General features: G+C 50.0%; 1 protein-coding gene across 1 annotated transcript in view; it reads left to right on the plus strand.

Moving 5' to 3' along the window:
* LOC107122138 (calpain-5-like) overlaps positions 1–25,606 on the plus strand; it is a gene marked incomplete at its 5' end in the record, with an annotated part of 52,818 nt that overhangs the window by 1,505 nt on the left and 25,707 nt on the right. The window contains 4 exons of the mRNA XM_015425170.1: positions 5,682–5,890; positions 17,044–17,149; positions 18,324–18,517; positions 23,514–23,591. Coding sequence (XP_015280656.1) covers positions 5,682–5,890; positions 17,044–17,149; positions 18,324–18,517; positions 23,514–23,591 — 587 coding nt within the window. The remainder of the gene's footprint in view (positions 1–5,681; positions 5,891–17,043; positions 17,150–18,323; positions 18,518–23,513; positions 23,592–25,606) is intronic.

Below are 25,606 nucleotides of genomic sequence, written 5' to 3' on the forward strand. Positions count from 1 at the left end.
TTGCTTCGAGGGCTGCCTTGTGCAACCTGAAAATGGAAACCCTTACCCAGAGCTTTTGGCTAGCTCTGGGGTTCAGTCCAAGAGTGCCCTCCTTGGCCTGACTTTGTGGGTCTCTGGTTCAGGTAAGAAGTGGGGTGCCCCATTGTTGGGGCTACCCAAGAGTAAGGCAGCACTTCTGGGCTACAACATGGAGCATGTAAATTCCTTATACTTGATTATTCCTGGATTACATTGCTTTATTGTAGAACAAAGTTTGAGTCCAGTAGCACCCTTAAGACCAACAAAGTTTTATTCAAGGTATGAGGTTTTGTATGCACATAAACTTTCTCAGATACATTGAAATGGAACAACAGTCCATACTTTTAACTTCCATTTGAATGTATCTGAGGAAATGTGAGTGCACATGAAAGCTCATAATTTGAATAAACTTTGCTGTCTTAAAGGTGCCACTGGACTCAAACTTTGTTCTGCTGCTTCAGACCAACATGGCTGCCCACCTGGATCCATATTGCTTTATTGTGTTACTATTAGTGGTAGATAACCATAACAGTAGCATGAAAGAAAGTATTACGGCAGGGGTCTCCAACCTTTTTGAGTCTGTAGGAACGTTTGGAATTCTGACACATGGTTGTGGGGAATGACACAAAATGGCTGCCGCAGGAGGTGGAGCCAGGCACAAAATGGCTGCTGTAGCTTACCTTTAGACACACAGTGAAGATCCTTGTGGTGTGGTGACGGCTGCTGCCAAAGCAATATATATTTTTAAAATGCACAGACAATCAAATCTGCAATGGTCAATCAAAATCTCTGCTGGGCATGTCCCACCTGGTCCCTCCCACTTCCTAAAAACACTTAGTGGGTGGTAGGAAAGGTTTCAGCAGGTGCTATCGCAGGCACCACAGGCACCATGTTGGGGACTCCTGTATAAGGATATGGGGGGAAACGCAGATACACCAATTGCATGTTGTAAGTCTATAGAAAGGTGGCTGATATTTGGACTAGGTCAGTTCCTGAAAAGATGTCTGTCTAGTAAAAAAAAAGATATCTGTATATCTTTGCAGAAATCAAATATACATTTGAATATATTAAAGTGTTACTTTTTTCTGGAGATCAATACTAGCAGTAAAGCCCATTGTGGAACTAAATACAACGAGATCTAGAAAGAGGCTCTGGGGGAGTGTTCTGGCTTTGGGCAAACAGTGTCATTTTGCTGTGGTGACCTCAGCAGGGTATAATGACAGAGTCCACTGTTTTCTCCAGAGGAACTGATCTCTGCTCCCTGAAGAGTAGTTGTAATTTTGAGTGATCTGTAGCCCTCACCTGGAGATTGGCAACAATTGTTACCCAGGATGAAATGGCTGGTTTGGAGGGTGGAGTCTATGGCATTCTACCTGTCTGAGGTCCCACCCCTCCGCAAACCCCACCCTCTCCAGGCTCCACCCCTCAAATCCCCAGGAATTTGCCAGCCTGGAGTTGGCAACCCCATCTCCTTCCCAGCTAACCATCAACCTACCATTATCTGCCCCTTTGACTTCAGCTGACTTCCGCCCTCCCTTCTGCAGAGCAATTGTAATTTTGAGCGGTCTCCAGCCCTCACCTGGAGATTGGCAACAATGGTTCCCCATGAGGGACTGAGTGGTTTGGAGGGTGGAGTCTATGGCATTGTACCTGTCTGAGGTCCCACCCCTCCTCAAACCTCACCCTCTTCAGGCTCCATCCCTCAAATCTCCAGGAATTTCCCATCGGGAGTTGGCAACCCTATCAGGATTGGCCCCAATATGTTTTCTCCCAAAGGCCAAAGTAGGTGACTGGACCAAACTAAGTTGCCTACCATCAGGCACTGAGGGGAAAGTAGGGTTGCCTGCTCTAAGGAGGGAAATACCTGGAGTTTTGGGGGGTGGATTCTGTAGAGGGCAGCATTGGGGGGGGGGAAGGACTCAGCAGGTATAATGTCATAGGGTCTACCCTCCATAGCATCCATTTTCTTCAGGGGAACTGATCTCTGTCATCTGGAGATCAATTGTAGCAGTGGGAGATCTCCAGGTCCCACCTGGAGATTGGCAACCCTAGGGGAAAGTCTGCTGCACAGCAGGGGGTTGAAGAGAATGGTGTGATGGGTGCTGGGCCAAGATTGGCAACAATAGTTCCCCAGGAGCAAATAGCTGGGTTGGAGGGTGGAGTCTATGGCACTGTAACCTGTCTGAGGTCCCCCTCTCCGGCCTCCACTCCTCAAATCTCCAGGAATTTCCATACCTAAAGCTGGCAACTTTATTTCCTCCCCTCTCAGTAGCCTCTTATTTTGCCTTAAATTGGTTTTGATGTCAGCAGAGTGAGAAAATGCCAGAGGCTCTGGGTGGGTGCCTCATCGTAAATGCACCAAACAATTCCTAAAGATTTGCCAAAACACTACTCTGTCAATAAATTGCAGCACTTTGAAGTAGCACCAGAGCTTTAAGAGCTCTCCAGCTGTCACCTGGGACTGGCAACAGCTTGTTTGGAGGGTGGGGAGTATGGCATTGTATCTGTCTGAGGTCCCCCTCTTCCTCCTCCTCCTCCTCAGACCCCACCCTCAGCAGGCTTCATCCCTAAAATATCCTGGAATTTTCCAACCTGGAGTTGGCAACCCTATGTCCCCCCCCAGCCTCTGCCTAGAGAAAGGGCAGTCTTTCCCTGCAGTGGGAACCAAAGCAGCTGTCATCATTCTCCTCTCCCCCTATGAGGTATGTTAAGGTTGAAAGTGTGTGAATGGTCCATAATCCCCCAGGCAGCTTTTAAAACATGATCCTGGGACCTACACAACCCCAGACATTCCAACTGCCTTGCGGGGGGGGGGAGTATGAGGTGTGGAATGGAGTGAAGTCCAATCAGCTTCCATATGCAAAAGACCTTGAAGGTTCCATATGCAACTGACATTCCAACTGCCTTGCGGGGAGGGGGGTGAGTTTGAGGTGTGGAATGCAGTGAAGTCCAATCAGCTTCCATATGCAAAAGACCTTGAAGGTTCCATATGCAACTGACATTCCAACTGCCTTGCGGGGAGGGGGGTGAGTTTGAGGTGTGGAATGCAGTGAAGTCCAATCAGCTTCCATATGCAAAAGACCTTGAAGGTTCCATATGCAACTGACATTCCAACTGCCTTGCGGGGAGGGAGGAGGTGGTGGCAGCTACATGCATGGACAGCTTCAAGAGGGAATTAGATAAGCATATTTATTTATTTATTTATTTATCATTACACTTATATATCCCGCCCTCCCCGCGGACGGACTCAGGGCAGCTTACAAATAAGGGCAGCATGTGCCAATAAAACAATAAAATCACACATAAAAACAACCAGTGTTAACAATAATAAGTGCTCAAAGATGTTATCAATTTAGTCAAATTGAGATGGTGACCTGTAAATATACCCAAAAGCCCGCATCAACGGCATCAACGGTAGACAAATATTTTTGCAACCCCTGGAGTTCTTTTTGCATCCCTGTCAGAAAATAAAAAGGTAACTAAGTCATAGGAATATACATCCAAATGAACTTGCCAACACGAAGAAGAAGAAGAAGAAGAAGAAGAAGAAGAAGAAGAAGAAGAAGAAGAAGAAGAAGAAGAAGAGGAGGAGGAGGAGATTGGATTTATACCCCGCCCTTCACTACCCAAAGGTGTCTTAGACAACAGGCACCCTGTGAGGTAGGTGGGGCTGAGAGAGCTCTTGACAGAAACTGCTCTTTTCCAAGGACAGCTCTTATCAGAACTACGGCTTGCCCAAGGTCATCCAGCCAGGTGCAAGTGGAGGAGTGGGGGATCAAACCCGGTTCTCCCAGATGAGAGTCTGGTACTTCACCACTACAACAACCTGGCTCTTATAATGCCTCCTTTATATAAAATATAATGCCTCCTCAGATTCGCTCCAGAAGGATATGTGCCAGCATGTCAGTCTTACCTAAGAGACAGGGCAGGAGCAGATTCATTCTGAATAAGGTAAATGCATGAAACTACCTCTCATAACTGCAGAGAAATGAGCTTTTCATCTGGCCAGAATGAATGCTCCTAACAGGCTTTGAGAAAGCAACAAATAGGTGTAGGAGGGAAGACATTTTGAAGGTGGAATACCAAAAAACTGGGATGAACAGGTCTGTTTTGAAGTGCGGGGAAATAGGCTGGAGATACCATGGTGTAATAGTGAAGTGACCATTAGAGGGAGGAAAACTTGTATGGAATATTTTTTTAAAAGGCACTGAAAATGAGAGTGTGGGAAAGCCTTAGGAAAGTCCTGAACCCTTTTTTGGGTGGGAGAAATCTCTGAGAAGGCTCAGAAAAAGAAAACGGCTTTCAAGGCCAGCTGGGGGGAGAAGGGAAGGCTAAGTAATCATAACTACCTGCACACTCTGATAATATTCAGAGGCCCTGCTTCAGTTGTCCGTGCCATCTAAAGCTCACTGGGTGGTGACCTGAGAAAGGCCATTCTCGGTTGTGGGAACAAAACTTTGGAACATTCTCCCTGGCAGGCCTCTTTTTGTAGCAGGAACTCCTTTGCATATTAGGCTACACACCCCTAAGGTAGCCAATCCTCCAAGAGCTTAGAGAACTCTTCTTACAGGGGCTACTGTAAGCTCTTGGAGGATTGGCTACATTAGGGGTGTGTCGCCCAGGGCTATTTTTGTAGCAGGAACTCCTTTGCATATTAGGCCGCACACCCCTAATGTAGCCAATCCTCCCAGAGCTTACAGAGCTCTTCTTACAGGGGCAACTGTAAGCTCTTGGAGGATTGGCTACATTAGGGGTGTGTGGCCTAATATGCAAAGGAGCTCCTGAGATTCGCAGGCCCCCCCTCTCTCAGTGTCTTTTGTCAGCAGCAAAACTTCTCTGTTTTGTGTGCCCTACTCACAAGAATAGTTACTGGCCCACCTTCTAGTGTTGTTTGTTTGTGTATTTTTAGTTGAATCATTTCGTAATTTTAATTGCATTTTAATTGCTCAAATCTTTTAATGTTTTTCATGTTTGCTGCCTCGTGGGCCCTGATTGGGTGGAAAGGTGGCATAAAAATGTTTTAAATAAAATAAATACATTTTGTGAGAATTCTACATAGTCTTTTTGGGTATGTGGCTTGATACAAAAAGCTATAAACGAGCCTGTCCTTGGCCACTTTGGCGGACTGCGCCAGTCTTTTCAGCACCAGCTTCTTCCCATACCTTTCTAGAAATGTTCAACACGTTGCTGGTTAATTTCGTCCACATCAACAGGCATGTTGCACTGTTTGGAAGAGAGAAGAGAGGTGACGAAAATTTGGCTGTTGCTGTTGGCTGATGAACAGATTTTTTTAAACACTTCTATTCTCTTATGACTGCAAACTAGAGCACAAGGGAGCCTTTCCTTGGCCACTTCGGCGGACTGTGCCAGTCTTTTCAGCACCAGCCTCCTCCATACCTTTCTAGAAATGTTCAACATGTTGCTGGTTAATTTCGTCCACATCAGCAGGCACGTTGCACTGTTTGGAAGAGAGAAGAGAGGTGACAAAAATTTGGCCGTTGCTGTTGGCTGATGAACAGATTTTTTAAAACACTTTTATTCTCTTATGACTGCAAACTTCTTTTTGCCCATTAGAATTCCAGTTTACAAACGATCAAATTGACCCGGTACACTGTGGTGGGGTGTTGTGTCCGCTGACCGCCACCAGAGGCCAGCTCCTCCAGGTAATTCCCAAGTTTATGGAGCAGGAGTGGGATCCAAGGCAGCCGGAGAAATACACGGGAATGTTTCACTTCAATTTCTGGTGTTTCGGGGAGTGGATTGATGTGGTTGTTGATGACCGACTACCCACGGTCAACGGCGAGCTGATTTTCTGCCATTCCAAGGAACGCAATGAATTCTGGAGTGCACTTCTGGAGAAAGCATATGCCAAGTATGCCACTGCTTTTAACACTGCATAATTTCAGTTCTTTCATCATGAAAGAAATTACACTCTTATATTAAATGCTACTTATTCATGGTGTTGGAGGAGAGTGTCACATAGAAATCCCAAGTCCCCCCAGTGGGCGGGGAAACCCCCGCCCCAGAGGCCCGTTCCCTGGCACTGCCGGATCGGGCCCCAGGGGGAACTCCACCCCGACGTGTGTGTCACCCGCAAGTGACGCGGGCATGCCGGGCACGCTGGGGGCGGGGCCATGACCATACAAGGGAAAACTCTATGGTTTTCCCTTGTATGGCCATTGCCCCGCGTAGGCGTGTCGGTGATGAAGCTGGGGCGTGGCTGGATGGGGGAGAGCCAGCGTGAGCCCCAGACCAAGGTTCCCCAGAGGCCCCCCCAGCCTGTAGACCCCGGCCCAAACACCTTACGGGAACACATGACTGATTCAGCTCCGTGGGGCCCTCGTAGCGGCCAGGGCTCCTAGGATTTTTCCTTTCTATCCCCTCTCTGCAGGGAGACTTTAAGTGATGAAGTGTGCCTGCACACAGACACTTAGGCCCAGAATGAAATTCTGTTGGTCTTGAAGGTGCCCGGCTGGACTCCAGCTTCGTTCTTCTGCTTCAGACCAACAGGGCGACCCCACCTGAGTCTAGGCCAGCACCTGGGAGGGGTAATATTAGGGCGATGTACAAACGACACATGTAAAAGTAGGAGCAGGATTGTTCCTGATAGTCCTGCCAATGTGTTCATCCCTGGATTGGAACAGATCCTGTGCCCATGGAACTGAGGATCCAGGAAAGGTAGTGTCTCCAGTCAAGATTCATTTATTTAGTGTGTGTGGGGGTATGTGTGTGTGTGTGTGTGTGTGTGTGTGTATGCAGGGGTCATTTCGTAGGAAAAGAGGTGCAGGAGCTCATTAGCATAACTCATTAGCATGACTTATTTGCAGATGCCAAACACACCCTGACATCGCCGGAAGTGTGTCAGCAGGCAACACCCACCGCTCAGGCTCCACTGGACTGTTTTGGATTGCTAGCTACTGGAGGGGGGGGAACGTGCAGATCTGTCCTCGAGGGCTGCTGGGAGCAGGGGGTGGGGCTTATTGCATGTGCCCGGCCACTGGGCTCTTTACTGCTGGAGATCCACTCCTGTGCGCTCCTGCAGGAAGTGACCCCTGTATGTATGTATGTATATAAAAGAAAAGTTAGGAATTGCAAGAAGCAATGTTTCTCCAGGCCAGTTTGGCCAGGGATCCTGGAAGTTTTTTGCCCTCTTCTGGACGTGGAACAGTGGTCACTGCAGGTGTTTGTGGGGGAGGTATTTGTGAATTTCTTGCCTTGTGTGGAGGGTTGGACTAGATGGCCCTGGAGGTCCCTTCCAACTCTATGATTCTATGATTCTATATTTATCCCACACTTCCTCCAAGGCCCTCAAAGCACTGCCTGTTGTTCTCCTCTCCCTCAGTTTGTTCTCACAGCAACCTTGTGAGGTAGGCCAGGCTGAGAAGGAGAGTGGCTGGTTCGAAGTCATTCGATGAGTTGCATGGCTGAGCAATTTGAACCTGGATCTTCCGGATCCCACACTTAATCTCCAGCCTACGCAGGACTGAAGTGCCTGAGTGGGGCTAGTAGGTGCGATTCCCTCTCCCTGCGCATCTCTTCACTGAGCCAGTGTTCATCAAAATGCTGTGGCTCTAGGCGAAGTACTAAGACTGTTTCAACAAGGAGCAGGGCTTTTTTTGTAGAAAAAGTCCAGCAGGAACTCATTAGCATAACAGGCCACACCCAGAAGCAGAAACTCATTAGCATATTAGGCCACACCCCCATGTTACCAGAAGTGTGGTCATCCAGCCACACCCACCTTTTGCTTCTTATTCTGTTTACCTTGGTTGTGGTCAAAACCCAGGGCTTTTTTTGTAGCGGGAACTCCTTTGCATGTTAGGCCACACCCCCCTAATGTAGCCAATCCTAATGAGTTCCTGCTGTTGGGTGTGGCCTATTATGCTAATGAGTTCCTGCTGGGTGTGGCCAACTTGGGAGCCAGCCGGAACTCCGTTCCTGTGTGTTCCTGCCCAAAAATAGCCCTGACAAGGAGATTTGGAAATGATGGGGAACCTTCTTTTCCCTGTAATGCAGAGTCAAGGGAGGTGAGCCTTGGGACATGTCAGCTTCCACAGGCTTCCACGGGACCACAATGAGGACAAAGGACCTGGTTAGCACCCCTGGAAAGCATGCCATGACCCTCGGAAACATGATCTGGTGTCATAACAGGGTTCTTCACCCAAAAAATCAAAATGGAAACAGTTCCCCGACTGCTGGAAGCGTAAGAACCGCTGGAATAAATTATTCTGTAGCTTGACCTTTCCAAGAACGTGAAGTTCTGCCCTCTTGCTATGGGACAAGGAGTGACTCATTCCTGGATCACATTTGGGTGATTAAAAGCAGAGATGTCCAGTTCCCCAGTCCCGGCTTCTATTGTCGTTTTGTTCTCATGGGTCCCGTTGCCTATTTCTGAATTGGTTTCCCAAACTATCGTACGTATTTTTTGCAGGTGGCACTGGGAAATACTCATTTGATGATGCACTCTCATGTTGACATTCAGGAAGACTATTCGGAGAGTCAGTGGGGGTGTAGCAGCTAAGCAGGCTTTTTTCATTGGGGGAAGAACGAAGTGGGCACCAGGAAGCACATCAATTGCAGATCACTGGGACAGAGTGTTGGGATTGGACTGGGAACCCTGGACTCCAATCCCTACTCATACATAAAACTCACAGAGTGATCTCGGACTGATAATTTATCCTCAGTCCATCCTACTTCACGTTGTTATGAAAGAACCTGGGTATCCTCAAGAAAGGAGCTGCGGTGGCTCAAGTGGAGAGTGATCTCGGACTAATAATTTATCCTCAGTCTATCCTACTTCACGTTGTTATGAAAGAACCTGGGTATCCTCAAGAAAGGAGCTGCGGTGGCTCAAGTGATTAAGACGCTGAACTACAGGCTGTGGAAGGTCAGTAGTTCAGCAGTTCGAGACCCGAGTGTTCCACAGGACAGAGTGAGCTCCCGTCTCTAGTTCCAGCTCCTGCCAACCTAGCAGTTCGAAAGCAAGAAATTGCAAGTAGATAAATAGGTACCACTTCGGTGGGAAGGGAACAGTGTTCCGTGCGCCTTGGTGTTTAGTCATGCCGGCCACATGACCACGGAAACGTCTTTGGACAGCGCTGGCTCTTCGGCTTTGAAACGGAGATGAGTGCCACAACCCTAGAGTCGGATTCGACTGGCTTTCGAGCAAGGGAACCTTTACCTTTATACTCAACAAAGAATTCTGTTACCTCCTGTCTTCTTGGTAGAGGAGCTGTGTGGCTCAGTGGCAGAGCATTCTGCTTGGCCTGCAGAAGGTGCCAGGTTCAATCCCTGGCCACTCCACTTCAAAGGATGAGGTAGTAGGTGAAATGAACGTTCCTGAATGTTGCATTTTTTAAATGTGCCCTCAAAGAGCTGCCCTGAGGCCCCTATCCCGATTGTCTCTTTGGCTGTTTCTTTTTTACAGTTAAAATGCCCATTTAGGGGATCCTGTGTTGCTTCTCCACCCCAGGACCGTGTGTTTTTCCTCCCTGCTTCTCGTGCTTTTCAGAAACACTATTATTAGCATATCATAGTATATAAAACATTGAAGGACATGAGCGTTGGGGCTCTGCATTCTTCTATCCAACGGGATTTGGGCACGCTTGGCTGGGATCTTCTTGTAACATAAACACATGCTGCAAAGGCAATGAGATTTTCTTCCCCCTACTGTTTCAGGTGAGACTGTCAATATTTGCCGATGTGAACCTGAGTTTTCACAGACGTGCACAATGTGTAGCAGGGAAGGGATGCTTCTGAAAACCTTTTTGTCTGGATTTCTCCCTGGGTTTGGGAGCTCTGAATTAAGACCAGTGTTCCCTCTAAGCTGAGTTGCTGTGAGCTAGCTCACAGTTTTTTAGCCTCCAGCTCACAGATTTTTGCCTTAGCTCAGGAAGGATGGCCTCAAAGCAAACTAATTTATGCAGCAACCTAATGGCTCGCTCACAACTTTAATGCCCATAGCTACCAAAGTAGGATTTTTGCTCACAAGACTCCACAGCTTAGAGGGAACATAGATTAAAACTAGTCTTGATTCTGGAGGAAAGCCAATTAGTGGAGACTTCTCCGTTGCCCAGTTTTGTTTTTCAGTTTTATAGATAGCGATGTGGATGGGTCTGTGGTTCTGCTGCCAGTTCCTTCCATTCATGAGAATCTTTTCTCATGTCTGAGTCACTGAAACTAGGGATGCCAATTCTGGTTTGGGAAATTCCTGGAGATTTGTAGGGTGGAGCCTGGGAGGGGGTTTTGGGGAGGGCAGGGACCTCAGCAGGGTACAGTGCCATAACATCCACCCCCAGAGCAGCCATTTCCTCCAGGGCAACTGATTCGTGCAGTCTGAAGATCAGCTGTAAGTCTGGGAGGTCTCCAGGCCCCACCTGGAGGTTGGCATCCATAACTGACACACATACGTGTGCCTCAACAAAACATTGTACAAGGGAAACCTTGACCTGATTGTATAGTTCACTGTATGTTTGACATCTCGTTTGGGGTTTTACCGATGCACAGGAATGGTTATTTGCATCCAGGGCTATTTTGGGGCAGGAACGCACAGGAACGGAGTTCTGGCTGGCTCCCGAGTTGGAACTCAATAGCATAATAGGCCACACCCAAGAACAGAAACTCATTAGGATTGGCTACATTAGGGGTGTGTGGCCTAACATGCAAAGGAGTTCCTGCTACAAAAAAAGCCCGGGGTTTTGACCACAAACAAGGTAAACAGAATAAGAAGCAAAAGGTGGGCGTGGCTGGATGAGCACATTTCTGGTAACATGGGGGTGCAGCCTAATGTGCTAATGAGCTGCTCTCGGGGTGTGGCCTAATATGGTAATGTTTCTGCTGTTGGGTGTGGCCTATTATGCTAATGAGTTCCTGCTGGGCTTTTTCTACAAAAAAAGCCCTGTTTGCATCCATCCAAAAAAGATACAAATGAATGGAAGAACCCAACAATTTTTGCGAACCATGCATGGTCCAGCTCTGGAATGAATTCTCCTGCTTAAATCAAAGTTGAGGAGGAGAAGAGGATTTATACCCTGCCCTTCACTACCCAAAGGAGTCTCAGAGCAGTTTACAATCTCCTTTCCCCTCCCCCTCCCCACAACAGACACCCTGTGAGTTAGGTGGGGCTGAGAAAGCTCTTTCGAGGACTGCCCTTGAGAGATCAGCTCTGAAAGGACTTGTGACTGACCCAGGGTCACACCAGCAGCTGCATGTGGAGGAGTGGGGAATCAAACCCGGTCCTCCCAGATTAGAGTCCATGCTCCAAACCATTACACCAAGCTGGCTCTCAGTAGTGAAATGAGGAGGAGTAGGAGTGAAATGCAGCTCAGGGAGATATTCTGGAACAAAAAGAGGAATGACATGAGGGCAACCTACTCATCCACAGCCTGGGATTGTCAGTATTGAGGTGTGACTACTCAAAGTCACCAGATCTAGAGCTGAATTCATGTGAGCTAGCTCACCATTTTTTAGCCTCCGGCTCACACATTTCTGTCTCCGCTCAGAAAAGATGGCTCCAGAGCAAACTAATTTATGTAGTAGCCAAACCACTTTTATGTAGTAGCCAAACCAAATTGAGCCAACTTCAGAGGATGGTGGAAGACAGGAAGGCCTGGCGTGATCTGGTCCATGGGGTCGCGAAGAGTCGGACTCGACTGTGCGACTGAACCACAAACAAACCACTTGCTCACAACTTCAATGCCAGGAGCTCACAATGTAGAATTTTTGCCCACAAGACTCCACAGCTTAGAGGGAGCAGTGCCTCAAGGCTATTTTATTATTGTCATCTTAAAGGCATTTTCCTTGTGATTAGAAATCACAGAGTACAGCTGTTGCAGTGACCTCATGGCAAAGGCACAGCAGGAAATCGATTTGTGTGGTGGACACCGCGCCCGGTTCAGTTGTGCCAGTTATTTCTTCCACCATTAATAAAATGTAGGCGCCTCTAGACATTGTTCTTTGGGGAATGGGGTTATATCGATTCCACACTGAGGATGAGCCAGATTCTCTTGAGTTTCACATCCTGCCAAGGCAGATAATTCTGCATGGGGACTTTGCTGACTGCAGAGCTTTTCATTCACCCCACGCAGAAGTGAGAACGCGTTTCTTAATTCATCCGATAACTCAGAGCTTTGAACGTTCGTGCGCGTGGCATCTGTTGAATAACTGCTTTTTAAAGGAAGAAAATCTATGCGTATAAATAACGGATTGCCGATCTGGTTGTTAAGACGGCCCTGAGAATATCGCAGGTCTTTTCAGGCTTTTCGTTTTAACAAGAACGAATAGTGTTATAACCCCCCCCCCCCCCCCCCCAATGGAAACGCACGCTGCCTTATTTGTGCAGAGCACAACTGAAGATTTGTGGCGCGTGCGAGAGCCATGGGAAATGCCGGGGGGAATCTCAGTATAACTTATGAACTGATTCTCTATGAGCTGTTGTCATGGAAGTGCACTCCAGACTTGGCAGTCGCCACTGATTTGAGGGTGAGAAAAATGCTCAACTGCTTCGCTTTCCCCTCCTGATGGTTTTGCTAAGAGCCGTCTCTTTAGCAACTGCAAAGGGATGTGGATATATTCCAGGGCGTCTAACTGGTGTACCCTCCATAAGGGAGTGATTTTGGGTCTCAAAGGCAGGGCTGGCTTCTGGTCACAAGGGAGCCCCACTGAGATGCCACCCCACTGAGATGCCACCAGTAGCCTCCCTCACTCTTCACTGTGCCCCACAGAGGGCACAAGGTACCAGTTGTCATGAACACAGGAATGTAAGGTGCTTTGAAGCTCGCCAGGGAGTTCCTGGGGCTCTGGGATTGGCTTGCCTTCCCAGGGAAGAGAGCCATAAAATGCACACAGTGTCATCTCTCCTTATATATAATTGAATAGTGGGTGCCAAAGTTCTAATTCTAAAATGCACTCCCTTAGTGTATGGCTGATGGCACTGCTCCTCAGCATATATCGCCACCAATCAGAAGGCAAAGCCCGGGTCCCGCCCACACCACAACTGCTGCGACAACCTGGTATTTTGCATATGGAAGCTGATTGGACTTCAGGCCATTCCCCCCCCCAAACCCCCCCCCCCCCAGTGATGGATCAGGCCAGTGGCCCATCCAGTCCAACGCTCTGTGTCACACAGTGGCCAAAAATACCAGGTGCCACCAGGAGGTCCAGCAGTGGGGCCAGGACACTAGAAGCCCTCCCACTGTTGCCCCCCCCCCAAGCACCAAGAATACAGAGCATCCCTTACCCCAGAATGAGAGTTCCTGTCTATACCTTGTGGCTAATAGCCACTGATGTACTTCTGCAAGAGTGGAGATGCATTTCTGCAAAGAGATAACCATTTGCTCTACCTGCCAGGAAGGGCAAGGTGGATAGCTATTGTTAAAACCTGTTCTGGGTATTGTGGTTTGTGGGATGTGTGCTCTTGAATGATTGGGAGGCAGAGGTTCACCATCCCACAAGGCAGAGGACTCTCCAAGTCTGGATTGGGTGAGGAACTTCCAGCCAACTAGGGTGGGCAGCAGGGCTATTTTTGGGCAGGAACGCACAGGAACGGAGTTCCGGCTGGCTTCCAAGTTGGCCACGCCCAGCAGGAACTCATTAGCATAATAGGCCACACCCAACAGCAGAAACTCATTCGGATTGGCTACATTAGGGGTGTGTGGCCTAACATGCAAAGGAGTTCCTGCTACAAAAAAGGCCCTGGGTAAAGAGAATAAGAAGCAAAAGGTGGGCGTGGCTGGATGACCACACTTCTGGTAACATGGGGGTGTGGCCTAATATGCCAATGAGCTGTGCTGTCATGGGTGTGGCCTAACAGGCTAATGAGTTCCTGCTGTTGGGTGTGGCCTATTATGCTAATGAGTTCCTGCTGGGCTTTTCCTACAAAAAAAGCCCTGGTGGGCAGCATTAAAAAGGTTTGAACATCCAGCTAGCGGTGTTCAGAGGCTGGAATCAGATTCTCCTGCATGGAGCGAGTCAGGAGTCAGAATCGGCGTACATAGAGGGAGATGCGGAGGTAATGTCTGCATTGCTAAGGTTAGCAAATGGCGCCAAAGCAGCCGTTTTCTCCTGAGTAACTGATCTCTGTAGTCTGGCGAGCAGTTGTAACCCCAGGAGATCTTCAGGAGAGGACTTTTCTGGTTCTTTTCTTAGATCTGCTGTCGCTAATAGTTGTGATAGTCATTTTCCCTTGCCTTGTGCTCTAGCTTGATATCCTGCAGTTTTAAAAGTATCTCCTGTTTAAGAGAGCCGACTGTGTTTCAGATACCTCCCCACGTGCCTGACCCTCGCACACGCCCTCACGCATGCACAGGGGAAGGGCTGAAGTAACTGTGAAACTCTGTCCTTTGTACATGCTCAGAGTCAGCCTTTGCTACTATTCCCCAAGCCACTAGCAAATGTGGGGGTTGGATTTAGTTTGTGGTGGGGGCACCGAAGAAAGACATGCTTACACGCAAGAACACACGCAAAACCAGGGTGGGTTTATGACACGGGTCATCCAGGCAGTGGCGGAGGCCTGAGGAAAGTGACCAGGGGCCTTGCTGCTCTTAGCAGTCAGGGCTGCTTAGCGCTCGCCATGTGAAGAAGTGAATGGCCATGGAGCCCGGCATAGCCCAAGGGTTGCTCCTCTCGCTGTCCATTCACTTCCCCCACGGTGAAGGGTAGTGGTCCCTGCCTGCCACTGCTGCTTAAGTTCTGGATGCCAGAGCCAGACTGGGAAACTCCTGGAGATTTGGGGGTTGAACCTGTGGAGGGGGTAACCTCAGCATAGGGTTGCCAGACCCCCCAGTTTGGCAGGGGTCACCTGCTTTTTGGGGGGTTCAACCCACCGCCAGCCAACTGGCCGGCGGGGAAGCCCTGCCCCCAAGTCCCAACACCCACAGCTCCCCCTCTCCCTCCTCTCTTGAGAGAGAGGAGGGAGAGGGGAGGCTGCAGGCCGTGGGCCCGATCTCCACTCGGAGGTTGGGCGGGTAGCCCCTTAAGTGCACGCAGCCAGTGGGAAAGGGCCCCGCATGCCCGATCTCCGAGCTGCAATGCCGCTTGGAGATCGGGCGGGCAGGGCCCTCCTGCTGTGGCTTGCAGCTGGTGGATCGTCCCATGGTGGCGGGGCTTGGAGCCAGGATGTCCCCAACGTGATGTCATCATGTTGGAGACACCCTGCCCCCTCCGGGAACACTCCCCGAAGTCCCCCTCTGGGGACGAAGGGAGACCCGGCAACCCTACCTCAGCAGGGTATAATGCCATAGAGTCTACCCTCCGAGGCAGCCATTTTCTCCAGGGGAACTGATCTGTAGAGCCTGGAGAACAGTTACATTACATTACATTACATATTACATTTATATACCGCTTTCCCGCAGGCTCAGAGCGGTTTACAGAGCATTCTTAATGTCACCTGACTAGGGCCACAGTACAGGGGAGGGTGAGTGCCTACCGGGCACCTGAGCAGCCGAGCTCTTCTATGTTGTTCCTTCCGTGGAGGGATCTTCGGTCTCCAGGTGGCGGTTTCCCGGTGAAGGTCTGATCTTTTTCGCAGCGACTCCTTCAGGCATGGTCCGCGTGGTGCACGGCTGTGTGACGGCTGCAGCAGCTGGTCTCCGTCCTCATAGGCTCCGACCACGTTGCGTTGTCCCATCACCGCGCCCTCCAGGCCAATCACCGTCCGGGTCGCTTGCTGCTTTTCGCCGTCAGCCACCGCCATGTTTGCCGGATCGCCGGATTGCCATTAACCATCCATCGCCGTCGCCGTTGCCGCTTCTGCTGCATTCCAGTTCATGGAGGAAGGTCCCCCCCCCCCACTCCTAGAAGTGGGTACCCATTCATCCACTTTCCCGAGGGCTTTCGAACCGCTGGGTGGGCGGGAGCTAGGACAAGGACCGGGAGCTCACCCCGGCCGCAATGGGACTCGAAGAGATCTCCAGGCCTCACTGTGTGAACCAGGAGCTTCATTCCCAGCACTGTTATCAGGACTTGCAGGAGCTCCAGGCCTCAAGTTGGCAAGGAGCAGTTTGTTTGATTAGCAAGACTTGAAACACTCTACTCTTCAAAGGCTCATCTCTTCAGTCTCTGGGGGAAAGGGAGGGAGGCACCCATTAAGAATAGTGACAATGATTGCTTCTCGGCCTTTTGGCTAAGATCAAGCGTAACAACTGTGACAGTGAGAAAACAAACATGCCGATGCCCACAACATTTCGTGCTCTCAGACCCATGTGATCTGGAGGGTGAAGAGTGGGGTTGCCAGGTCTTACCTGTGTCCCTGCGGGGGTCTCCAGCCTCGCTCCCAGGGTCTTCTGGTGCGTGCGCCGTGATGACGTTACCTGGAAGTGACATCATTACAGCGGGCATGTCATGTGGGGGACGCTGTAGCATTTGGGTAAAGAACTCTATCATCACCATTGAATTTTTACCCAAATGCTAGAGCGTCCCACACACAACGTGCCCAGCTCAACGGGGCTGTTCGGGGGAAAGGCTTCCCCGCTGGCCTGCTGGCTGGTGGCGGATTGGGGCCCCTGAAAGCGGGGTGAAACCCACCTCCAATGGGGGGATGGCGACCCTAGTGAAGCGCTTCCCTTCTACGCTGTGCACTGTAATACCGGTCGTGGATGACAATCACGTGGTGTGATATACGTGTTTTAATGTGATTTCGTACTTTACAAATCAAGATGCTAAATAGAAGTGGAAGCCTTCTAAAAACACACCTCTCATCACAAGGATCTCAAACTAAACAGGATGTCAACTTTAAAAAAAAAAGATCAAGGAATAAATTTGAGAAAACAATGGAGAAATGAGGAAGAAAGACATGTTTGGACATTGAGCATGAACAGCATTACTTTATAGAGATGTCATGAAAGATAACGAAGGGATTCCCAGTCGTAAGCAGAGTTACACCCTCCCAAACCCATCAGAAGGGTGTGAGTCGCTTTAGGATTGCCCTGGCAGAAGTCATCATTATGAGTCTGGACCTAAAACTTTTGTTTTGTCATTATGCTACATTGTCCAAGTTTTTTCTCAAACCACATCTTGTCTGCCAGTATTAAGATGCTACAAGAAGGGGGACCCGCGATACTCGCGGGGGGAAGGAGTATTCCCCATGGCTCCCAGCCTCCAGAAGCAGGACCTCCGCAGGAGAAGGAAGCAGCAGCAGGTGAGCCCAGCAGGCAGACCCATGAGGCCCACCAATCCTTCTCCCTCCCCCCCCCGGCAGTGGCGGCGAGGAGCCCTGAAGCCTTCCAAGCCTTCTCCCACCCCCCTACCTGGCGGCAGTGGTGAGGAGCCCTGAAGCCCATCAAGCTTTCTCCTGTCCTCGCGTTGGCGTGCATGCGTGGGTGCCCAACAGCTCCGGCCCCGCCAAGCCTTCTCCCCCCCCCAGCGGTGGCGGCAGTGAGACAAATGCTAGGGCATTCTCTGCGTATGCGCAGGGAACGCTCTTTTACTTTGGGGGGATTTAAGTATTCCCCGTATAGTTTTTTCAACTTTTTAGATTTTTCTGCACACCTGGGGACTGATCCAAGTGTGCAGGACAACCTATCTGCCTCCCAAGTGCCCCCGATGTGCGGGTTTAGATATCTGCACGGAGGGGGTAACTTGGCTATTAGATATATAGGTCAAACCATATAGATAATGGTCTTGAGAGAAAATTTATCTAGCAGCATTTAAAAGGGGAAAAAAGATTGGCTGCAGAACCATTTCTCCTGACTCAGGGATTCTTCCCAATTCTTAAAGAACCAAGTACAGAAATAATGTAGGATTGTACAGAAAATTACAGTGCGTGAGAACATAACAAGGGCCTGGCTGGAACAGACTGGTGGATCCATCTAATCTAGCATTCGGTATCTCGCAGGGGCCAACCAGTAGCCCCAGAGAGAGAGTAAACAAGGTGTAGAGGCCCAGGCCTTCTCTTGATGTTGCCTCCTGGCGCTGGTACTCAGAGGTTTACTACCTCTGTATCTGGCGATTCCCTTTACTGAGCATGGCTTGTAGCCATTGACGGAGCACTCCTCCATGAATCTGTCGAACCTCTTTTACAACCATCTATGTTCGTGGCCTCCGAAAGTGTATCTGAAAGCTTTGATGCTGCTGACGGATGCAGAATCCGCAGTCTTGGCTGTTTGTCCTTGACAGGCATCAACTCTACAGTATAACGGAGAAGAGCATTATATCATTGCTTAATGTTCTGCATAAAACTCTGGTTAACTGCCAGCAGCAGCAGCAGCCATTCTCAGCACCAAGAACGTAAAATCGTGCTTAAGGGGAGGTGGGAAGCCTAGATTATTTGTCTTCAATGCTCATATTCACTCGTGTTCTCGTTCCCGCCGTAGCCTTTAACCGCCCGGGATTTTGAGACAGAAACGGCCATGGGTTTGATCCAAGGCCATGCCTACTCGGTGACGGCCATCCGGAAGGTGAGCCTGGGAGAGCGGCTGCTGTCCTGCTCCAAATCTGAGAAGCTCTTCATGATCCGGCTGAGGAATCCCTGGGGGAAGAAGGAGTGGAACGGCGCGTGGAGTGATGAGTAAGCAACGTGTCCTTGGGGGGGTCCCGAAGGATTAGCTTGCCATTTTCAGCTCCGCGCTTCTACATGCAGGCCGTAAAAAGCCCGGCTGTCAAGAACGGGAACATTCTGAGGATGAAGGGAGAGGCCCGCTCGACGCATTCAAGAGAATGAGGTAGAACAAAGTCTGAGTCCAGTGGCATCTTTAAGACCAACAGAGTTTAATTCTGGGTATATAAGCTTGCAGGCACACGAAAGCTTATGCCCAGAATTAAACTTTTGTTGGTCTTGGTGTCACTGGACTCAAAAACTTTGGTCGAATCTGCATTTGTCTTTCCCACCGGTGTCCCAGCCTTTTGACTCCGTCTTCAAAAAAGCTGTCTACATTAGGTTTCGTTTTCACACCTCAACAGTGCTAGCATACTTTTGCACGTCCACATATGTTTATCGTCCCTTCGTGGCGGCTCCACTGTCATTGCACCTCCGCACTGCTTTGAAAGAATCTCCTCCAAACAACATTCAAACAAGCATAGAGAAAGATGGTGTCACAGCAGCACAAAACTGATTGAAAAATGCAGATGCAGATTCGACCTTTGCTCTGCTGCTTCAGGCCAACATGGCTAGCCACCTGAATCTAAGAGAATGAGGTGATAGAGTTCTGAGGCGATAGACTGGACTGAGACTCTTCCGGTTGCAATGGGTTGGGGTTAGCGCTTGGGGAAAGCCCACCCCCAGTTGGCATGTACCCTGTCAGTTGAAATCCAGCACAACAGATATACCTCTGGAAATTTTAGGGTATTTCTTAATGCGGATACTTAACTGCTTATGTGACCACAGGCCAGATACATGTTTTGTGTGGCAAAACTGAGCAGATATTTTTGGGTTCTAGTTAAGGCACTTCTTTTCAGGGAAGGGGATATTCCAACTACTTACATCCACCACAGAATGTTTGGCCTTTCTTCATCCCAATTTTTTCCCCACTTATTATTTTCTTTATTTAGTTACTTTGTGTATATCCTGCCTTTCTCGCCACTGGAGGCCCAACGTCGCTGACAGCATTTCCTTGTCATCTGTTTTATCCTCACAACAACCCTGTGAGGTAGTTTAGGCTGAGAGTGCTTGACTGGCCCAAGGTCAACCAGCTGTCCAGAGGAAGAAGAAGGAGAAGAGATTGGATTCATACCCTGCCCTTCACTCGGAGTCTCAGAGCGGCTGACAAACTTCTTTCCCTTCCCCTCCCCACAACAGGCACCCTGTGAGGTAGGCGGGGCTGAGAGAGCTCTGAGAGAACTGTCCTTGAGAGAACAGCCCTGACAGAACTAAGTCTTGCCCAAGTTCATCCAGCCAGGTGCAAGTGGAGGAGTGGGGAATCAAACCCGGTTCTCCTGGATTAGAGTCCGCACACCTAACCACTACATCAAACTGGTTAGCCACTGTGTGAGGCAGGTTGGTGGACTAGATGGACCATTGGTCTGATCCAGCGGGGCTCTTCTGATGTTCTTAAGCTTCCGTGGCAGAGTGTCAGGTAGCCCTGTCATAGATCTGGAATGTGGAGGGGGAATCTCCTTCCCTTCTCAGCTCTTTCCTGCCCTGCTGCTGTGTGCTATCTTACGCTTGACCTTGCAGATGTTCCAAGTACTGCTTCTACGGCTGGGGAAGTTAACGGCTTGTCTGCTATGCCCGCTTGCTTTGCTGCGCGCATGAACTATATCCATTTGCTTGTGCTGGTGGGGGGAATGTTTGATTTCACTATAAGTCAGAGGCCCGTATACTGGAGGCTATTCCTGACACAATCTGTACACGTGTTCTTTAGTACCGGAACCACTAATAAACAGTTATCTTCTTATGGAGCCCTGTGTGGTGTGACCTGACTAGGGAGCCTGACACAGATTGGGGATTCGAACCCTTGGTTTCTCAATCCGTGTCCAACCCTCTAACCACTATACCAGCTCCAGGTAGGGAAATTCCTGGAGATTTGGGGAGACAAAGCCTGGGGAGGGCAGGGTTTCGGAGGGGGGGGACCTCAGCAGGGTATACTGCCATGGAGTCCACCCTCCCAAGCGGCCATTTTCTCCAGGGGAACTGATCTCTGTAGAATTCCAGAAGATCTCCAGGACCCACCTGGAGGTTGGCATGTCTGCGTTCAGGCAAGGGCTGACGATTGCACACGGATCCTATCAGACTCCCTTGCAGTGATCTCAGGCTCCGGGGGTTCTTCTCATTCCGCCATTGTGGCTTCCTGAGCTTGTCCCAACTGAGGAAGGGAAAGCCCTGAAGCAAAGAGCCGCATTGCGGTCTCCATTTGTCCAAAGCTGACTGCTTACTTAAGACAAAACAGCCATTAACTTCCACTTAGATTTAATCGATAGTTGCAATGGATCGTCTCAAATGTCCAAAGTAAGGACAGCAGGACTTCAGCGAATCGTGTCTCCCAACTTGCCACCAATGTAAGAACAGGGACAGTGTTTTGGAGGAGTTTGTTAAAGATGCTTGACTGCAAGAATTCTCTATGCAAAATATTGGAAATTACTGGAGATACCAACAAAACGAGAACTTGTAAACAAAATCTTGGAGGCTGCGGAATTGGACAAATTGACTTTATTGATAAAAAGCGCAACAGATTCGACATTTGAGAATACTTGGTCACGGTTTTATAACTGGTATGACAAACATATGTAGGCAAGCTTGCAAGAGACAGACCAATAGTTTACTAAATGAAATATATACCTGTTAGGATGATAGAGACAGAAAAGTTGCTTACACAGTTCATGAGAAATTGTTATTAAGGCGGAATAGGTATTAGTATAAATATTGGTAGAATTAAGAATAACCTCCATGTATTTGTTTGTATGTTAGTATGTATGTATATGTATGTATATGTTATGATTGTTTGTGTATGTTATGTGGAAAACGTAATAAAATCCTGCCCCTTTGGGGACAGTTAAAAAAAAAAAGATGCTTGACTGCAGCTTGGCATGCAGCACTCTGTTTATGCCTCTGAGCTCCTACTCCAGAGAAATGGAACTGGGGATCAGGCCAAAAGTGGAAGAAGACAAGTTCTGCTCTCTGGTTTGGCCACTTGTGCTCTTAGATGCTCAAACCACAGTTTGAGCCGGTGTGGTGTAATGGTTAGAGCAGGGGTGTCAAACATAAGGCCCGGGGGCCGGATCAGGCCCGTCCAGGGCTCTTATGCGGCCCGTGAGCAACTAGTTGCAAGGGAGGAAGTGCTGGGAGGGGGTGGGCGGAGCCACTCCATTGTGGCTTCAGCATGGCAGAACAACCTCGTCTGCAGCAGTCAAGCAACATGGGAGCATCTGCCCAGCACTGCACTACTACCTCTCCAGCCTGCCCATGGGGGTTTTCCTCTGCGCCCCCCTCCCACCCCAGGGGGGCCTTGCAGTGAGGACGCACCAACTCAGAGCATACAAGCTGCTGTCCTTTATACAGTTTATATCTCTGGTATCTGGCATTACATGTCTGTATTCAGGCAAGGGCTGACGCTTGCATTTTTAAAGACAGGCGTTTCCTCAGTTTTCTAAGCACACGGATCCTATCAGACTCCCTTGCAGTGATCTCAGGCTCTGGGGGTTCTTCTCATTCCGCCATCGTGGCTTCCTGAGCTTGTCCCAACTGAGGAAGGGAAAGCCCTGAAGCAAAAAGCCTGATCCCCAGTTCCATTTCTCTGGAGTAGGAGCTCAGAGGCATAAACAGAGTGCTGCATGCCAAGCTGCAGTCAAGCATCTTTAACGCACCAACTCAGAGCATACAAGCTGCTGTCCTTTATACAGTTTATATCTCTGGTATCTGGCATTACATTTTATGGCACACATATCCTGGCCCAACAAAGTGCCATTTATGTCAGATCTGGCCCTCGTAACAAATGAGTTTGACACCTTTGGGTTAGAGTGTCGGACTAAGATGTGGGAGACTTCATGTTCAAATACCCACTAAGGTTCCCAGCCCCCAGGTGGGAGCGGGGGATCTCCTGGTTTTGCAGGCTCCTGGTGTCAGCTATGCTGCCATATGGTTTATGGGCCCGGGTTCGCTTTCATGACCTGTGTGCCAGTTGCTGCCGCATTCCTTTCTCTTTGCTTCTCCCCCTCGTTATCACTGACATTGTAGCCAGCCTGTGTAGTGTCTTCCCATCAATTAACCGTAAGACTAGTTTTGTTTCCCAGCCTCGGCTTTAACTGCCTTGGTCCTCTTTCCCGCCTGCAGGTGTCAGGCCGATTGGCCCATAGGTGGAGTGTGTGTGCGCTTTTGAATACCCTCTATCCCTCTCAGCTTTCTATGATGTAGTTATTCCTAACAGTGCCTGTGTCTATGCTACCATAGTGCTAACAATAAAGTAAAACCTTTGAAGAAGCATGTGCTCTGTTGTTTGACTGTGGGTCCTGACACCTGGCCACTGCCGGCCAGCTGGCCAGTGGGCAAGCCCCACCCCCAACAGCCATGCCCCAGTGCAGTGTCCCCAACATGGTCGCATTGGGGACATCACGCACAGTGACGTTGGGTCCCCCCCACTCCCAGAAGGCTCCTTACCTCCCCCTGTTTGTGAAAGCAAAGGGCCTGGCAACCCTAAGCCCCACTCCACCATGAATAGAGTTGCCAACCTCCAGGGGGTGGCTGGAGATCTCCTGGGATTAATCTCTTGTTTGTGTCACTTGGAGAAAATGGCCGCTTTGGATGATGGACTTTGTGGCAAACCCCGCCCTCCTCACGCTCCACCCCCCAAATCTCAAGGTATTTCCCAGCCTGGTGCTGGCAAACCTAACTATGGCATCTCGCTGGGTGACCTTGGGCCCAATCACCCCCTCTCAGCCTCACCTACCTCACAGGGCTGTTGTGAGGATACACAGGAGGAGGGCAGACTAGCGTGAGCTGCTTAGTGGAGAAAGGAGGGTTATAAATGAAGCAAAGTGAAAATATTAAATGAATAGAATGGGTCTGGCTCAGTATATTACAGCTTCGCAGGAACCAGAGGGATATTCCATATAACAAATCACTTGGTTGCCAGGTCGGAGGAGTGGACAAACGTGAGCGATAAAGAAAGAAGGAAGATCGGACTCACCATGGACAATGATGGAGAGTTCTGGTGAGTGTGGCAATTCGTGTCCCTGGTAAATCACGGCCTGCATGGTCCAGGCAGGGTGGGGGGGCGTCGACTGAGGCCGGTGGCCAGGCTGAGGCCACATGGCTGACTAGCGACGCTTGGCCCATCTACCCAGAGGCACTCCAAGGTCACTGCGATGTCACGAGGAGAGCAGCCTCCCATTTCATGCTGAGGTAGCGTTGCCAGCCCCCAGGTCCGAGCAGGGCATCCCCCAGTTTTGGGGGCTTCCCTCTGCCACGGACAAGCTGGCGGAGGAGGGGATACCCCTCCAGTAGAAAGGGACGTCCTCAATGCAATGTCCTCAATGCAACGACACCACCTGGAAGTGATGTCATCACATCAGGGGTGTGTGGTGGACACTCTGGTATCTGGGCAAACTCTGTGGTGTTGAGGGCAAAACACGCCATAGGGTTTCGCCCAAAGACCAACGCATCACTTCCAGGTGACGTCATCAGGCCGGGGATGTCACATGACATCCCTGCCCAGCCCCGGGACACCTCCCAGCCCCCAACCCCTGCTGGAGGAACGAGGAGACCTGGCAAACCTATGCTGAGGGGGTGCCTGGAGGAAGCAGAGTGTGACTCATACTCTTTTAAAACTTACTGGTGAGGCTTAAAGGAGCATGAAAGAGTTCCAGTCACTGCTCTAGAAGTGCATAAATAGGCCTTTGGGGCTCTGTTAAAATGACCCAAGGTCCTGGATCTGGTTTTGGCCCTGCAGTTGGTTCTGTACCATCGGGGCCAAAACCAGTAATGCCTAATACAGCAGCAGTGCCCAAGGGCTCCATGGCACCCTCCAGCTCCTTTTCTGGTGCCCACCAAGTTGTTTTAGAAAGTGGGCAGGCAGGGTAGGGTTGCCAAGTCTGGGCCGGAAAATACCTGGAGACTTTGGGGGTGGAGCCAGGAGAGGGCGGGGTTTGGGGAGGGTAAGGGGCCTCCGCAGGGTACCATGCCACAGAGGCCACCCTTCAAAGCAGCCATTTTCTCCAGGGGAGCTGATCTCTGTCGGATGGAGATCAGTTGTAAAAGCGGGAGATCCCCGGACCCCACCTGGAGGCTGGAGACCCTAAGGCAGGGCCAGTTGGGCCTTTTACCCAGCCAGACTTCTGATTGGCCACTGGTGATTTGGTTGGCTGTGCAGATTAAAAAACAACGGCATTGCTTGAGTGGCAGGCTGCCGCCACAGCTGAAGGATCTTCCCTGTGTGACTGAAGGTAAGCTGCGGCAGCCATTTTGTGGCTGGCTCCACCTTTTGTGGCAGCCATTTTGTGGCTCCATCCACCGCACTGTTTCAGAATGACCAAGGTGCCTGCAGGCTCACGAAGGTTGGGGAGCCCTGATATATGTAGGGTTGCCAGGTCTGGGTAGGACAATACCTGGAGATTTTGGGGATGGAGTCAGGAGAGGGTGGGGCTTGGGGAGGGGAGGGGCCTCAGCGTGGCACAATGCCATAGAGTCTACCCTTCAGAGCAGCCATTTTCTCCAGGGGAGCTGATCTCTGTCAGCTGGAGATCTCCAGGCCCCACCTGGAGGCTGGCGACCCTAGATATATGGTGGAACCACTGTGGGATTCTCAGATCTCAATGAGCAGGGGGGTAGCCATGGGAAAAGAAACAGTCCCTCGAGTGGCAATTTTGTGGCGTTTGGGGCAAAAAAACATTCTGGAGGGGCTGCCATTATTTTTATGCCAGCTCCAATCCACCCCCAAGCCCAACCACCAGCAGCCACCCCTCGCCCTCCCCTCCTGCAAGATTTAAAGGGCCCTTCAGGTGATCGATGGGGAGCACGTGGCCACCAATCCCCTGGAGGTCCCTTTAAATTTTGCAGGAGGGAGGGAGAGGAGTGTATGCCATCCACCACTTCTTCTCAAAAACCAATTCCTCTTAAACAAATCTTGTGGGGTTGGCCCTTTGAGGAGGGGGGCGGAGCCCCCCAATAACCCCACTGTAGCTGCGGGCCAGGTTGCCTGTGCACTATATTCTGTGACTACGCCGAAGC

Source organism: Gekko japonicus, unplaced genomic scaffold (assembly GCF_001447785.1).
Source record: "Gekko japonicus isolate JY-2015 unplaced genomic scaffold, Gekko_japonicus_V1.1 scaffold4422, whole genome shotgun sequence".
In the NCBI taxonomy this organism is placed as follows: Eukaryota; Metazoa; Chordata; class Lepidosauria; order Squamata; family Gekkonidae; genus Gekko; species Gekko japonicus.